Source organism: Zonotrichia albicollis, chromosome 10 (genome assembly GCF_047830755.1).
Source record: "Zonotrichia albicollis isolate bZonAlb1 chromosome 10, bZonAlb1.hap1, whole genome shotgun sequence".
In the NCBI taxonomy this organism is placed as follows: domain Eukaryota; kingdom Metazoa; phylum Chordata; class Aves; order Passeriformes; family Passerellidae; genus Zonotrichia; species Zonotrichia albicollis.
The window spans coordinates 16,387,142-16,401,564 of NC_133828.1; the positions used below are offsets into that span (position 1 = coordinate 16,387,142).

The 14,423-nt window shown below is 42.3% G+C and overlaps 3 protein-coding genes across 6 annotated transcripts; 2 read left to right on the plus strand and 1 right to left on the minus strand.

Annotated features, from left to right (window-relative positions):
• Window positions 1-2,201: 2,201 nt before the first annotated feature.
• On the plus strand, window positions 2,202-5,101 carry ASDURF (ASNSD1 upstream open reading frame). Its single transcript, XM_026793372.2, has 4 exons — window positions 2,202-2,366; window positions 3,762-3,815; window positions 4,330-4,405; window positions 4,961-5,101. Exons 1-4 carry the CDS (start codon window positions 2,292-2,294, stop codon window positions 5,029-5,031), a joined length of 276 nt encoding a protein of 91 aa, XP_026649173.1. The 5' UTR covers window positions 2,202-2,291; the 3' UTR covers window positions 5,032-5,101.
• On the plus strand, window positions 5,054-10,453 carry ASNSD1 (asparagine synthetase domain containing 1). 2 transcript variants are annotated; one of them, XM_026793370.2, is made up of 4 exons: window positions 5,054-6,535; window positions 7,384-7,565; window positions 8,390-8,690; window positions 9,846-10,453. In XM_026793370.2, the coding sequence occupies exons 1-3, from the start codon at window positions 5,054-5,056 to the stop codon at window positions 8,649-8,651; spliced, it is 1,926 nt and encodes a 641-aa protein (XP_026649171.1). In that variant the 3' UTR covers window positions 8,652-8,690; window positions 9,846-10,453. The 2 variants fall into 2 exon arrangements, with proteins under 2 accessions (XP_026649171.1, XP_026649170.1); XM_026793369.2 differs by lacking the exon at window positions 9,846-10,453 and having other exon boundaries at window positions 8,390-8,714.
• On the minus strand, window positions 7,739-13,936 carry OSGEPL1 (O-sialoglycoprotein endopeptidase like 1). 3 transcript variants are annotated; one of them, XM_005486952.4, is made up of 8 exons: window positions 13,591-13,936; window positions 13,198-13,436; window positions 12,171-12,558; window positions 11,067-11,271; window positions 10,844-10,992; window positions 10,166-10,296; window positions 9,947-10,018; window positions 7,739-9,088 (listed from the first exon to the last, which is right to left on the minus strand). In XM_005486952.4, the coding sequence occupies exons 2-8, from the start codon at window positions 13,407-13,409 to the stop codon at window positions 8,998-9,000; spliced, it is 1,248 nt and encodes a 415-aa protein (XP_005487009.2). In that variant the 5' UTR covers window positions 13,410-13,436; window positions 13,591-13,936; the 3' UTR covers window positions 7,739-8,997. The 3 variants fall into 3 exon arrangements, with proteins under 3 accessions (XP_005487009.2, XP_014122475.2, XP_074404278.1); XM_014267000.3 differs by having other exon boundaries at window positions 13,198-13,447; window positions 13,591-13,933; XM_074548177.1 differs by lacking the exons at window positions 7,739-9,088; window positions 9,947-10,018 and having other exon boundaries at window positions 10,162-10,296; window positions 13,198-13,447; window positions 13,591-13,933.
• Between the last annotated feature and the right edge of the window lie 487 nt (window positions 13,937-14,423).

A 14,423-nucleotide genomic window follows, 5' to 3' on the forward strand; every position in this document is an offset into this window, starting at 1 on the left:
TTTAGAGATGCCAGATACTGAAAAGGTGAGGGCTTTAAAAGACTGAAATATTCTTTGATACTCTATTAACATTGTGTCAGACATTATTAACATCCAGAAACAGTTTTATGCTACTAAAAGAAAAATAGTTTAGAGCACTAGAGCTGTTCTCAGACACACAGACACAAGCAGGATGACCAGAGATGTGTCACTGAATGACATTTCCCACTTAGCTGTCAGCTGTAATTTCAGGAGTGATCTTGGCCCAGGAATTCATTCATTTTAAAAGGAACTGTCAAAAGCCCACTCTATATCAGTAGAAGAATCATCAATTTGTTGCAAGACCAGAATTTAAAACCATTCCACCTTTTCTATTATGCCTCAAAACCATTATCATCACTCTTCTGAAACAATTAGTAACACTGTGTGATGGGGTTTTGATAAACATTAACTGCATTTATTACTGAACATAAAAAGGATAATCAGTACAGAAACTATACTTTGACTACTGGGTTACTTGATCATCAACCTTTGTAACATATGAACAACAAATAAAACTTGGGCAGCAGAGGGTTGGGAGTTGCTCAGATTAAACACATTACTCACCAGAAGAGCAGTGCCAAACCACAAAGCACACTGAGCAATAGTACCAGAACTGATCTGTGTGACCCAGATATGTCCAGTTCTTCTAGAAGTCGAGGCACAAGCCCCAGAACCACCCCATCCCCTGGGAAACAACTCCCAAAATCACAGCAGCACTGGGCACTGCTGAGGAAAACAAAGCAGCCCCTCAGCTGCCCCAGCACACAGCCATGGTGGGGCAAGGCTGGGGGGGGCACAAGTGTGGGTTAAAGTGGAGGGAAGAGCAAGACTGACCTTTGAGGCAAGTGTAACCTCAGTTTCTCTCTCTGTTAAAAGCAAATAAGCACAGCTTTTGCAAGTAAGTGTATTGCCAAATACTCTTCTAGCCAAATTGTCTTTCTTCATCCTTCTGCTAGGAGCCAAAATCCTTGCTCTTCCTATGCTGCTGCCAAAAATTTTGATCAGCATCACAGACATTACAACCAAGCTCATGGATACAACCAAGGTGCAATCTTGCAAGGTGCAAAATTCTAAGTATTATCAAAATATATAATATATATGATTATGTGTGATTAAAGCAAAAAACCACTCCTACCTCTCTTACTAAACCTGCAAATATTTCAAATGGTTCATGAAGATTTGAACTATATTTGCACTGCAGTGAGTACCACAAGGACAACAAGTGGGATAGAAATCACATAAAATCCTACAACTGAGCAATTGGTAGCAATTGGTCTGTAAGTTTGGATTACTCTTGAGTGTTTAGAATAATTATGCCATGTTTAGAAAGAAGGAGAGGGATAAAAATGAGACAATTATGTATTTTTGAAATCAGGTAGACATATGCATCACTGTGACACATCTACAGTAGAATGGAAGAGACAAATGTTAGGATCATCTTAGGTGGATAGTCTTAAACATACATCTTGTATAATAATAAAATCATAGAATCCTGGAATGCTGTGGATTGGAAGGGACCTTAAAAATTATCTCATTTCAACCCCCTACCATGGGCAGGTGTCTGAGAGCCCTGTGTAGCCTGGCCTTGAACACTTGCAAGGATGGAGCTGCCTCAGGCTCTCTGCAAGTGTCTCACATCCTCTGTGTAGACAATTTCCATCAAGTATCTGATCTAAACCTGCCCTCTGTCAATGTGAATACATTCTCCCTTGTCCTGTCACTACACGCCCCTCTAAAAAGTCCCTGTCTACCTTTCTTGTAGGAACATGTCCTAATGATGAACATAATGCAACATATGATCTTAATGTCTGTAAATAGTGTATGATTCATATCTCTTCTGGAATATCTTTAAGCAGACTGCTTAAGGGGGTTTGGGAGCCCTCTGCACGACAGCAGCTCGGGGTCGCACCACACCAAGCCGACACACTCCACAAGGAGCAGTTTCCAAGCCTCATTCCAAACATCTCCTCCACCTTGGGCCTGTCCCGATGCGCTCCGGGACGCGGCTCCCGGAGCTCCGGCCCGCCCGGCACTCCCGCCTTCCCCCGTGAGGGGGCGCGAGGCCCCTCACAATTCCCGCCGCCCGGCCCGCGCGCCCGCGCGTGCTCTGCCGCGCCTGCTGATTGGCGCCCCGTCAGGCGCGCGCTCGCCCGCGCCTGCTGATTGGTGGTGTTGTGCGCGGCCCTGCCTGCGCGCATGCGCCCTGGTGCGGCTGGTTCTGGTGGCTGGTCGCCGCTGCCGGGTGAGCGCGCCCGGTGCCCGCCGAGGCCATGTCGGGCCGGCCGCCGCGGCAGGAGGATGGGGACAGCGCGGCGCTGCGCCACAAGGAGGAGCTGAGCCGAAGGGTGAGCAGAGGCGGTCCCCGGAGCCTGTCGCCTGGGGTGCGAGCAGCGTGAGGCAGAGGAGGGCGGATGCTGCCAGGGACCGGGGTTCCTGTGCCCAAGGCTGTGCCCTCGGGCCCCGAGAGCGGCCTGCGTTTAGCGAGCCCGTGTTGCCTCGCTGGTAGCTCGCTTGCCAGATCGGTATTTTGGGTCTTACTGCTTGAAATGCCAAGTGAGGCGCAGTGAGGTTTTTCTCACAGAATATCGTGAGTTTGAAGTGACGTGCAATGATCGAGTCTAACTCCTGCGCTGCACAGGACACCCCAGGAATCACCATGTGCCTGAGCACGTTATCCAAATGCTATGTGCACTCTTTGTCAGGCTGGTGCTGTCACCGCTTTCAGTGGGGAGTTCAGTGCCCAGCCACCCTCTGGGTGAAGAACTTTTTCCTGGTATCCAATCTGAACAACCCCTGACCCAGTTCCAGGCTGGTCCTGTGGTACTGTCACTCAGCTTTGTCTGCCCAAAATGTCCCAAGGGATTTCAGACATAGAGGCTGGTCCTCTCATTTATCCACTCCCTCTTCCCTGGTGCCCACAGGCTTGTTCAGTATGCAATAAGCCAAGCCTGTGAAACTTTCACTCCAAAAAACCTCATATCAACCTGCCAGTATTCCAATAGGGCCTACAGGGAAGCCAGAGAAGGGGCTCTTTGTAAGGATAAGACAAGGAGCAATGTGTACAAATTGAAAGAGGGCAGATTTGGGTTAGGTACCAGGCAGACATTCTTTGCTGTGAGAATGGTGAGGCACCCACATATTGAGAAGCTGTGGATGCCCCAACCCTGGAAGTGTTCAAGGCCAGGAGCAGCCAGGTCTAGCTGTGTGTCCCTGCCCAAGGCATGGGGCAGGCTGGGACTAGATGATCTTTAAAGTCCTTTGCAACCCCTTAACATTATGTGATTATATTAAAAAAAAAATACTTCTGCATGGCCACATATAGAGACAGTGATTTTTTTGATTGCCTGGAAGCTGCAAAGCTGGGACATCACAGAGCTGCAGGTTGTCACTTCTGCTCAGCCTAAGTGGTTTAGTCCCTAGCAGAGGATGGCTCTGCTGCTCTGCCTTGTTGGTGTGTAGGTACAAGAGATTGATGTAGCTGCTGGAAAAGTTGCAGTTCAGTGTGGCACATTCAGTTTGGCTGACTTCACTGTGTGGCTTTTGAAGGTAGGAGAAATACCAATGCATGCAAAATAGTCTGTTTTTAGAGAAATTAAGTATATAACTGTTATACTTACTTTAGTGATTCAGCTAGACATGCATGTTGCTGTCTTAAAATATCAGTAGGCATGCTCACCACTAGGATTATAATATGATGTCTTATTTTTGACATTAAATTCAAATGCACCTTTGCCTTTCAGATTAAAGAGCAGAAGGTTGTAGTCGATGAGCTTTCTAATTTGAAGAAGAACCGGGTAAGGGTTTTACAAATTTGCTTTTAACTATTTCATTTTAGCAGAGAAATAAATATAGAGGCAAGAAGGGCAACAAAATCAGAGCATGCTGTCTTTAATTTGTTGTAATCCAGATTTTAATAAACATGTGGTCAGGTGTGCTCAGAATAATTTGTCCTGCAAATTATTTGATTATGTATACTTGGGCAGTGTTGGGGTTTTTTGCTTTTTTACGTTTTATTTGAGTTATTTCATTAAGATGTTTGGATTCATGAAGTATTCTTACTTTTTCTGTGCATTTGTTTAAAATAGAATGTGATCCCTTGTGGATGAGGAAAAGAGAAATTCAGACTTGTCTTAGGTTGAGCATTAAATGCTTTTGATGGTACAGCATTAGAATGCTGGTTCACATGGCAGAACTTACCCCTTCACTTTTGTACCAGGAGTGTCTCTTTGGACCCACACCAGCCTCTGCTGCAGTGTGGGTCCAGAATCTGCTGCTTTGACTTAATACAGTGTGGGTTTTGTTTTACAGAAAGTTTATAAGCAGCAACCCAACAGCAACATATTCTTCCTTGCAGACCGGACAGAAATGCTGTCTCAGTCCAAAAGTAAGTTTGCAGTGTAAAAGTATCTCAAACAGTTAGTGTTTAACATCTGTATTTGTAGCTATTTCAAAGGTATGTTAAAATGAGAAAATTACAGCCGAGTGTCAAATACAAAGTAATAGGAGAATGCATAATAGAGGTGATGATGGAACAAGCATTAGAAGAGTATAAATTTAGAAGTAAAAATTTAATTTTCTGGAGTGAACAATTGCTGCTTCTATTTGCTTTGATTTGGGTTAATAGCATTGCCATTTTTATCATCAGTTCCCTTTTCCTACTACACATGTTTAAGTCATACTGATTATATAAGAGTTGGCCATTCTATTGCAAAAAATCATCATCTTTGTAAAATCAAAAAGGAATATGCCACAGCAAGCTTATATAGCTTGTGTTAGTAATGACACAAACATAGCACTTTGCTTAAGTAGTGTTTTATGTTTATCACTTTAACTGAACAAGTGGCTGGAATTATTAATGTTGTGGATATACACTGAAATTTACTTATGCAAACTTTCCTTTTTGTGAAACTGATTATTCGTGTAATTTTCTCTTACACAGACACATTAGATGAATTAAAGAAGGCACATCAGGAGCTGGAAAATTCAGAAAAGGCTAAAATCAAGAAGTAGTTGATGTGAATTCCTCGTTGCAATGTGTGGCATTTGCTGTGTTGTTACCTTGTGCAGCCAGCGTGCGATCCATGATTTCCTCAGTGAAGACATCCTCTGCCATCTAAGAAGAAGAGGCCCAGACAGTAGCCAAGAGTTGATAAAAACTGTGTCTGATCTCTCTTATCAATGTCTGTTTTCAGGCCATGTACTTCACATGAGGGGACTGGTGACTCCTCAGCCTCTGGAAGATGCCAGTAACAATGTTTTTCTTTGGAATGGAGAAATTTTCAGTGGAGTGCATGTAGGAAATCTAGAGAATGACACTGAAGTAGTGTTTCATCATCTGGCTTCATGCAGCAGTGAAATGGACATTCTGTCACTCTTCTCATCACTTCAGGGTCCCTGGGCTTTTATTTATTATGAAGCAGGCAGCCACAGTTTATGGTTTGGCAGGGATTACTTTGGCCGTCGTAGTTTGCTTTGGCAGTTCAGTAATGAGGTTGACAGAGCTTTCTGTCTCTCATCTGTAAGTGGTTGTTCTGAATCAGGCAGCCAATGGCAAGAAGTCCCGGCATCTGGAATTTTCAAAATTGATCTCAAAGCTTGTGCAGCAACTAAATCTCTGTCTTTAACATGGTTTCCATGGAAGTACAGCTGCAGAGAGAAAGCAGTAGAAGAAACATGCATTAATGTTCTTGACCAAGTGTCAAAAGACTTACCAAACCATGTACATCTCGTGCTGAACGAATCAAAGCTGTGTCTTAGAGCACCAGTCATCCCTTTAAATAAAACAGTTTCTAAAGCTTCAGGTGCATGTCCAAGCTCTAATTTTAGCAATATTAACGGTGTGGTTTCTGTAGAAACCCTTCAAGAATTTCTTGCAGAGGAACACAAGAAAAACTTAGCCTGTCAGTTTATTGATGTTTTAAATGAAGCAGTCAAGAGACGAGTCCTGTGTCTCTGTAGAGATCCAGATCAGATAACAAGAGAAGTTCCAAGCATGTCTCATAAGAGAGCACATATTGCAGTGCTCTTTTCTGGTGGCATTGACTCTATGGTTCTTGCAGCCCTGGCTGATAAACATGTGCCTTTGGAAGAGCCAATTGATCTTCTTAATGTAGCTTTCATGATGAAAGAGCAAGCTAAGCACAGGGGAACCACTAAAAGACAAACTGGCCATGAAGTACAGCTTCATTTGCTTTGTACTCAAGAAAGCTCTCAAGATGCTGCTGCTGACACTGGTACTCATTCATCCTGCTTTGATGTTCCTGACAGAATCACTGGTAGGGCAGGACTGAAGGAATTAGAAGCCATTAACCCTTCAAGAACCTGGAACTTTGTGGAAATTAATGTTACGTTAGAGGAATTGAAAAAAATGAGAAAAGAGCGTATTAATTACTTAATCTATCCACTGGATACAGTCTTGGATGACAGTATTGGCTGTGCAATTTGGTTTGCTTCCAGAGGAGAGGGCTTCATTAGTAACCAAGGAGAACTAAAACCATATAAAAGTCCTGCAAAGGTATTGTTTTGTTTTATTTTCTGCCTAGTGTTGACTTCTGAATGTAAAAGCAGTTTTCTTGTTTTAGAAATCAGCTGGGATTTTTGCTATTCATGAGGCTTCTGAAATTATGTCAGAATGTAGAATATTCTATAATTATAATATTTGTGTAATTCTAGAATTAAAAATCACAATCAGTTCTCTTGTCATGTAATGTGCATGGCTTTTCAGTGAGCTTGGATATGCAACAATATCCAATGGAAACAAATAACCACCATCTATAATTTTTATTTCTGATTTCTCACTTCTCTGTTCCTGAAGGAACTGTTTAATTTCAGCTGTTGAAGGCACAGTAATGGGCCAGATGCAATAGTGTTTTTTCTCTTGATAAAACATTTTACTGTACTTACTGAATAGTGTAACTCATTTTTACTTTGTGTAATGTAGCTGGTAAATGAATAGTACTCTGGGTGTACATTCAGGTAACTACAACATATGACATATTGACTTTGGCAATAATTTTTAAAGGTTGGTGTTTAACAAATGCTGTTTATTATCATAGAAACTAACAAAGACATTCTTCAAATATACTGGTGTATTTGTAATATGTATGGCATTATTTTGATGGTTTTTTCCTTGCTCCACTAGCAATATTTGTATGTACTTTAAGGTCTGATAATTTAAGTTACCAATGACTGTACTGGGAATTGTTTTAGGCTTTGTATATGTGTAAGGCACAGCCCATTCTGATAAGTAATACTTTTAAAAGACATGTATTAAATTTCTCCTTAAAATGTAGTTAAACCTTTAAAGTCTGTTACAAATTAACTTGCATTGATACTAAGATTTCTTCTATTCTGTTTCCTCAGGTTGTGCTTACAGGAATTGGAGCAGATGAGCAGCTTGCTGGGTACTCTCGACATCGTGTTTGCTTCACCAAAGATGGCTTAGAGGGTCTTAATAAAGAACTTGAAATGGAGTTAGGGCGCATTTCTTTTCGAAATCTGGGCAGAGATGACAGGATCATCGGTGATCATGGAAAAGAAGCCAGGTATTACTGTTTTAACACAGAGCAAAACTCATTTTGCTGGTTAGATGCAGTTTTTCACACCCCTAACAAGATCTTAATTGAAACTTCTGTGTGTTTTATTGTCTCTACTTCGGCTGCAGTTTTGTTAGTGTGTACTGTGTTGTGCAGTTTTTTGGTTTTGTTTTTTAAAAAAGTGGTCTGTAGTACATTGTGGAAGAGTTTACTTAAGGAAATTTAGCAACTTGATTTCCATCTAAAAGTTTTAAGAAGAAACAACAGATGTTGAAATAGGCAAATTCTAGCTGGTTTTATCATTTTAAGCTAAACAGACTTTGCACAACTTTGAAGTGTTCTGGTATGGACCTTTGGGGAGTGTCTCTGGAGAAAGACAGGAGCTGTGTATGCCTATCCCTGCAGTAAAGCACAGTCAATATCCACCACATTTCCTGGCTGTTGGGTCCAAAGAGTTGAAGAATCATTTTATTTGTGCCTACTTCTCCATGCGACCATGAACTTGAAAAGAATTCCTTAGGTCTAGTCCAGGAGCAGAGGGCACTCAGGTGCATGAAAGGTTTTCTCATGTGATCTTTGTGCCAGTATTTTTCCAAATCTTAGTTGCACATTTTCAGTTCAGCACAAGACCAGTGTGCAGTGCCCTTAAGCATGCACATGATTAGGTGTGAAAGCCTGAAATTCAGAATGATACCAGCATTTGTTGTGTAAATCTTTTTGTTTCACAGTTACAGTGTAGTTTCACTCAGTCTTTGCATGTGGTAAAGGGGAAAACCAAGATTATTCCTGTAGAATTTTTAAAGGGTTTGTACCCATGTAAATCTCTCTTTCAGGTTTCCTTTTCTTGATGAAGATGTTGTCTCATTCCTCAGTTCTCTGCCCGTCTCAGAAAAAGCTGATTTGACTTTACCTCGAGGAATTGGCGAGAAGCTGATTCTGCGCCTTGCAGCCAAGGAGCTGGGCCTGACAGCCTCAGCTGTTTTGCCAAAAAGGGCAGTACAGTTTGGATCTCGGATTGCAAAACTGGAGAGCAACAGTGAAAAAGCATCTGACACGTGCAGCAGGTTGAAGTTACCTTCAGTAGATGAATTATAGAGCTGTATCTGGAGATGTTGCATTTTTTCTGTACACAAAGTCAGTAAATCGAGTTTTCTTACAGTGTTTGGTCTGGGCTTTTTTTACACACTTGGGCATAATTATTAACAATCAGAGTTGTACATGTGTGTATGTGTACAAGAAACTCACTATGAATGCATCCTGTGCTTTTTTTTGTTTTAATACTGAATGCTTAGTTTATAGTAACTGGGATTACTTTGGTGATTGCAACACAGCATTTGTTTCTCTGACAGCTGATTTCAACACTCGTAATCCAGGTATTGTCCCTACCCATAACAGCATTGACACAGTTTTCATTGAACTATTTATTTTATTAAGTTACTTTTTAAGATGCCAACCATCGTATCTCTTTTAATTTTGGGACCTTGATGGAATCTTCTTCAACTCTTTTTGAAATATCAATTCCCAGGGGAGCTCTGGAAAACAAAATTATGTATTTGTTTAAAATTAACATGGTAATTGCCATATCACACGGATGTACAGCTTCACAGACCTTTTTTACAATTAGCATGAGAGTCCAAGTATTTCAGTACAGTTCCTGCACTTCTAAGACTGTGACCATTAAAACAGTCCATCTCAAGCTGCACCTGGAAATATCTTTACAATGAGGAAATATTTGTGTAGCCATTCCAAACTCTAGAAACACAGCTGAGATTTTCAAAGCCATCTTCTGGGCCTGTTGTTCTATTTAGATTCTGATTTTAGTTGATAATTCGATTTATGTCCTGCTGATGAATGTAAAACACTAGAGATTCACAGGTAACTACTAAGATAACCTTAAATAATTCATTGTCTTCAGCAAGTAAACTTAGTTTTTTATTCACTGAAATATATACAGCAGATTATTTTTGAAGTAGAGTATTTTATAATTTTTCATCTGAAAACTGTAATACTTTTTTTTATTGAGACCATACAAATCTCTTTTTCTGAAAATGGAAAGGGAAAAAAAAAACCTAAAAAAATTCCAAAGTTTAAGACCAGCTGGTACTTTTGAAATATCTGCATTTTGTTTGGCCTTAAGCCTAACATCTATACACAATCATAGTAGGAAAATACATAGAACTGTTATGATGTGTGATAAATTAAATTTCTGAGCCAAAATAAACATAAATACCAGCCACGATCATTTGTATTTAAAACTGCCTAAACTTTTAAAATTTCTTTGTGCTGCAGGGAGACTCCTCAGCAGCTTGTGCCTGTTTTTCATGTGACCTGTTCCCCTTTGCCAGCCCACAGTGAGGACAGAGCCTGGCAATGAGCAGTCAGTCCCCTACCTTGGCTCGTAGCGGACGCCAGCAATGCTGTGAAGGACCCCCAGCCCTGCACGGAGCCTTTCAATGCCATTCCTGAGCAACAAAGCAATGACAGAAAAATGTACATCACAACTCTGCATAGGAGCACGTGGTTCAACCAGCACAAAAAAAGCTTCTTGACTCTCAATGTCAACTTTGCATGTGCTCCTGTAATGTGTGTTAAAGAGAAACAACTCTTACCATGCAATCATAACACCATTATCAGTGCAGAGTCTTGGAGGAGGACACAGCAAAGCAAAATCATTTGCATCTGCCAGATTCTGTAGAACTTTTCGGATATACTGATTACTTGCAACTCCTCCTGATACAACCTGACAGCATTTCAGAAAGAAAAAAAGGCATTAACTCCAAAGTACTTACGGGTCACACACAACCAGCATCATGTTTAGAAAAGGGTTATCAGTTGAAGTTCTAAAGAATAATAATAATAATGCTGCATTTAAGATTAAAACATACCAGAAAAGAGTATGCTAAGTTTGCTTATTATGCAAAAAGACATTCCTGAAGCAGGTCAGTCTAATGGAAGGTGTTCTTGCCCATGGCAGGAGGGTTAGAACTGGATGATTTTTAAGATCCTTTCCAAGTTATGGTTCTACTGTAACTAAAACAGCCATCAAGTATTGGGCAGCACGAGGGCAAATTGTTATGGGATGTCAGATTAAATGGTAAGACAATCTCTAGCTTAAAACCCACCTAAATATTTATATGACCATTACTTCAATATTGTTGGTATTTTAACAATATAATACATACTGAGATCCTTCTCATATGTCAAAGGTAGAAAGTACAACAAGGCATCTGCATCTTCAAATGATGTTATAGAGTCAGCTATACAAAGGAAAAAAAAGGAATACCCACCAAAGTGGCATTTTTTGATGGCAATATGCTGTTTTTGATGCAGAAGAGCATGGCTCGATACGTCCTCTGGATAATATGAACAGCCACTGCGTGCTGTACAGCAGCAGCAACATCCTTAACACAGGACAGGATCTCACCTTCCTGAATACCTATAAAAGTATATCATCAAAGGGGGCTCCTGAGTGCAGGTCATCAAAAGCTCAGCTTGACTGCCTAAAAATACCTTCTTCTTTTTCTTTCTGCACAATGGCGTTATTGACAATGTTTTGCAGTCCGGAGAAGGAGAAGTCGCAGTTGCGGTACTGCCGCATGGGCAGCCGGAAGGTGAGCCGCTCCTGGTTCCCACTCTGAGCCAAGTGCTCTATGGCCTGCCCCCCAGCCATGCTGTGGCACTCTGGGTGCTTTCTTAGAGACAGCCTTCGTGCCACCTGAGAGATGACAAACAACAGACTTGGAATCAGTTCCTCCTCCAATGGCATCACCGTACTGCAGTCCTTGGGGTAAAATGTGACATCAAAACATCCAATCCACTGTGAAATTACAAACAGGGCATGCTAAGGGTAAGACACAACATCAGCCCAGCAGGATATTTTTTTTCGTGGAGTATGTAGAAATGAAATTCTAGATCAATCTTGGCAAACATGAGGATCAACAAATTTTTCAGAAAATATTAATTACTCCATTTTTAAGCTATAGGAAACACACGGTCTGCCATACTGTATTACCGGATACACAGGAACAAAGCTGGTTTCAACTTCTGAAAATCCTCTTTATGATTCCATGCACTCCCCCAATTTTTTAATTAATATGCACAAGTACTGTTTAAAAACAGTGCTGAGAACAAAATCATAAGTGATCAATTTTACAGACTGTACTAAGGGACCCAGAAAACTTAAGATTGTGATGGCCAAACCATGCTTTTCAAACTCTAAAAACTAAAAATAGAGAAATGCTTTAACATCTATTTAGCATAACATTTAGCTTTAACATCTATAGCATAATAATACTTCCATAAAACACTTCTATAAACTTCTCTAATTAATACCAACTTCTTTGTATAATCAGTGTCAATGTAACATCCAACACCAGTTTTGGTTATGTTGCCAATTGGCTAAAATATAATTAATGTACATATGTTAGAGTTGATGTTTTGTGTACATTTTTAATGGCCTTTCATATCTTACGTATATGGCATTTCAGAATAGACAAAAAGTTACATAAAACTTGTACTGCATTGAATTGCTGTCCTCAGGCTGATGATATTACTACTATTATGTAGTATAAATGCAATGAAAAGAAGAGAACAGGTAAGGAAAGGGGATATTACCTTATCCAACATGTCACCCGGTGCGATGTCGATGGACTGTCCAAGCAGGAGGAAATCTGAAACTCCCTGTGCTACTGCCAAGAGACAGTGGCCTCCAGAGATGAGGAGAACTAAGAAGGGAAATTCCAGGGGATGTGTGAGCCTGATGGTGAGTGCGTGAGCCTCCATGTGATGGATGGGGATGAAGGGTGTCTGGTGCCTGCTGACCAGGCCCTGGCTGTAGTGCAGCCCCACGCCCAGGCTCAGAGCCAGCCCGGGTTTCACCGTGGTGGCCACGGCCGCGAGCTCAGCCACAGAAACGCCGCTGGCACTGAGGGCCTCTTGAACCACTCGGTCGATGTTTTCTCTGTGAAGCTGCTGTGCCACCACGGGAATTATTCCTCCCGATCTAGTAAAACCAAGGAATTGCATTGCATTGGTGGTTTATAACAGATAGAATGCCATAAAAATAGTTTTCGGGCACCTCTTAACCTTGTCGTATCCTGCCTGTTTCCTTAATGCACTCTCAAATGCCTTGTTTAGTGTCAAGGGCACTGAAGGGAGCATAATAATCAGTGGAAGGCCAGAAAAGGATGTAACTTGCCCTTTTTTGGGACAGATGCTTTTTAAATGTATCTCAACACTGTTCCAAAACAATGTAACTTAATATTCACAACCCCTCACTTGTCAGTTCATGTTCTTAACGACCAATGCTTATATTTGACTAATTTTTCCTTTAAAAAGGGAAAATTAAAATTGCTGATTTTAACAGTAGCAATGTTTCCATCTTTTATTCAAGCTAGGCAAGTAATCTGTCTCTCTTTGAAAGAAAACACTGGAGGAAACTTGTTAAATTCATGGCATTTATTTCCTCCCCCTTAGTACTATCTCAGGCAGTATGTGTTGAGGCCAAAGTAATACATCTTCATATCTACCCACCACTTATTGAGTTTTATGGGGCAGAGAAGACTTTCATATGGATATTATAAGTAACAATAACAATAAAATCGTTCTTAAGGCAGAAACCTTGAGAGAAGTCTGTTCTTACTGTAAATGAACTTCCTTCTGACAGTGCAGTGCTTCTCCCAGAACACAGCCAGCTTCATCCACCACAGCAGCGCCGGTGTCATCACAGCTCGTCTCTATTCCCAAAACCAGCCTGTGAAAACGCCGCTTCCCAGAGTGGGCAGAGCCGGTCCTCGGCCACGCAGCTCGGCCGTGCTTCACCGACCGCAAAACGCTTTTGGCAATGCTGCTCATTGTTTATAATCTACCTGGTGGTTACGTCTACAAGAGAACTGTACAGTTTATTATTAGTGGAGGGTTTTCAAGCACGTGCTCCGCTCTGATTTTCTGAAGAGCTTTTAAAGTCACGAATGGCCACATACAACATTTAAGACCCTAAGAAAAAATATCTAGGAGGTAACTGGTCTTTTTTTACCTGAATTAGGTGTGAAGAGAGCTTTGCGGCGCGCTTTGCGGCGGTGCCTCTGGCAGCCCTAAGGAGGTCGCAGCCCTACGGGACGGGAGGTCACAGCCGGCCCGTGGCCGCAGCAGGAGCGCTGCCGTGAGGGCAGGACCGGGCAGCTCCGGCCGCTCTGCCGGGTCCCGGGCTCGGCTCCACCTCCGCGGATCCTCCTCCAGCCCCGGTCAGGGGAGCGGCGGCCGCAGCTCGCCGGTCTCTCCCCGCCCGAGTCGCGGCGCTCTCGCGTCCTCCCCGTGTCGCGATCTGTCACCACCCCCTCCCGGGCCCGGCTCCGCCCCGCCGGGAACGCGGGCGGTGCTCCGGGCCGGCGCAGCCGCCGTGCGGAGAGCGGGGGCCGGCGGAACTCTGCAGGTCCCTCTGCGCGTCCAGAGCTGCCGGGGGGCTCGGAGACCCTGGCACGCAGCCCAGAACACTTGTGGATTTGATTATGACCCGTGGAGAAAATTACCTGCTTTGTATGAGGACCTGAAAGTCACAGAAGTTTAAATAGTATAATAGTAAAATTACCACAGGGTGAAAAGGTAGATTTGGGGATTTTTTGAATGGGGGTTTTGGGGACAAGATGGAGGGAATTGGGCGTGTCTAGCCTTTCTTCTCCTTCTTCTTGGTCTCAGTCTTCTGCTGTGATGCTGGCACTTTGGGATTGGTTTAGAATAGAAGTTCACTGGCTAACATAGGTGATAGGTATTGGAAAGTAATTGCAAATATGTTATACGTAGTTTGTAGTATAAAAAGATAACACCGCCCCGAGGGTGGTCAGAGTGCCGCTGACTGCCTTGCTGAGCAGA

Bases quoted from the DNA above. Each gene is read 5' to 3' on its own strand.
- ASDURF (XM_026793372.2), top strand. From the start codon at position 2,292: ATGTCGGGCCGGCCGCCGCGGCAGGAGGATGGGGACAGCGCGGCGCTG. The intron at 2,367-3,761 runs GTGAGCAGAGGC...TTTGCCTTTCAG, and splicing joins AGGAGGAGCTGAGCCGAAGG to ATTAAAGAGCAGAAGGTTGT. The intron at 4,406-4,960 runs GTAAGTTTGCAG...TCTCTTACACAG, and splicing joins AATGCTGTCTCAGTCCAAAA to ACACATTAGATGAATTAAAG.
- ASNSD1 (XM_026793370.2), top strand. From the start codon at position 5,054: ATGTGTGGCATTTGCTGTGTTGTTACCTTGTGCAGCCAGCGTGCGATC. The intron at 6,536-7,383 runs GTATTGTTTTGT...CTGTTTCCTCAG, and splicing joins CATATAAAAGTCCTGCAAAG to GTTGTGCTTACAGGAATTGG. The intron at 7,566-8,389 runs GTATTACTGTTT...TCTCTCTTTCAG, and splicing joins GATCATGGAAAAGAAGCCAG to GTTTCCTTTTCTTGATGAAG.
- OSGEPL1 (XM_005486952.4), bottom strand. From the start codon at position 13,409: ATGAGCAGCATTGCCAAAAGCGTTTTGCGGTCGGTGAAGCACGGCCGA. The intron at 12,559-13,197 runs GTAAGAACAGAC...TGGTTTTACTAG, and splicing joins CAGAAGGAAGTTCATTTACA to ATCGGGAGGAATAATTCCCG. The intron at 9,089-9,946 runs GTAGGGGACTGA...TTTGTTTTCCAG, and splicing joins GGCGTCCGCTACGAGCCAAG to AGCTCCCCTGGGAATTGATA.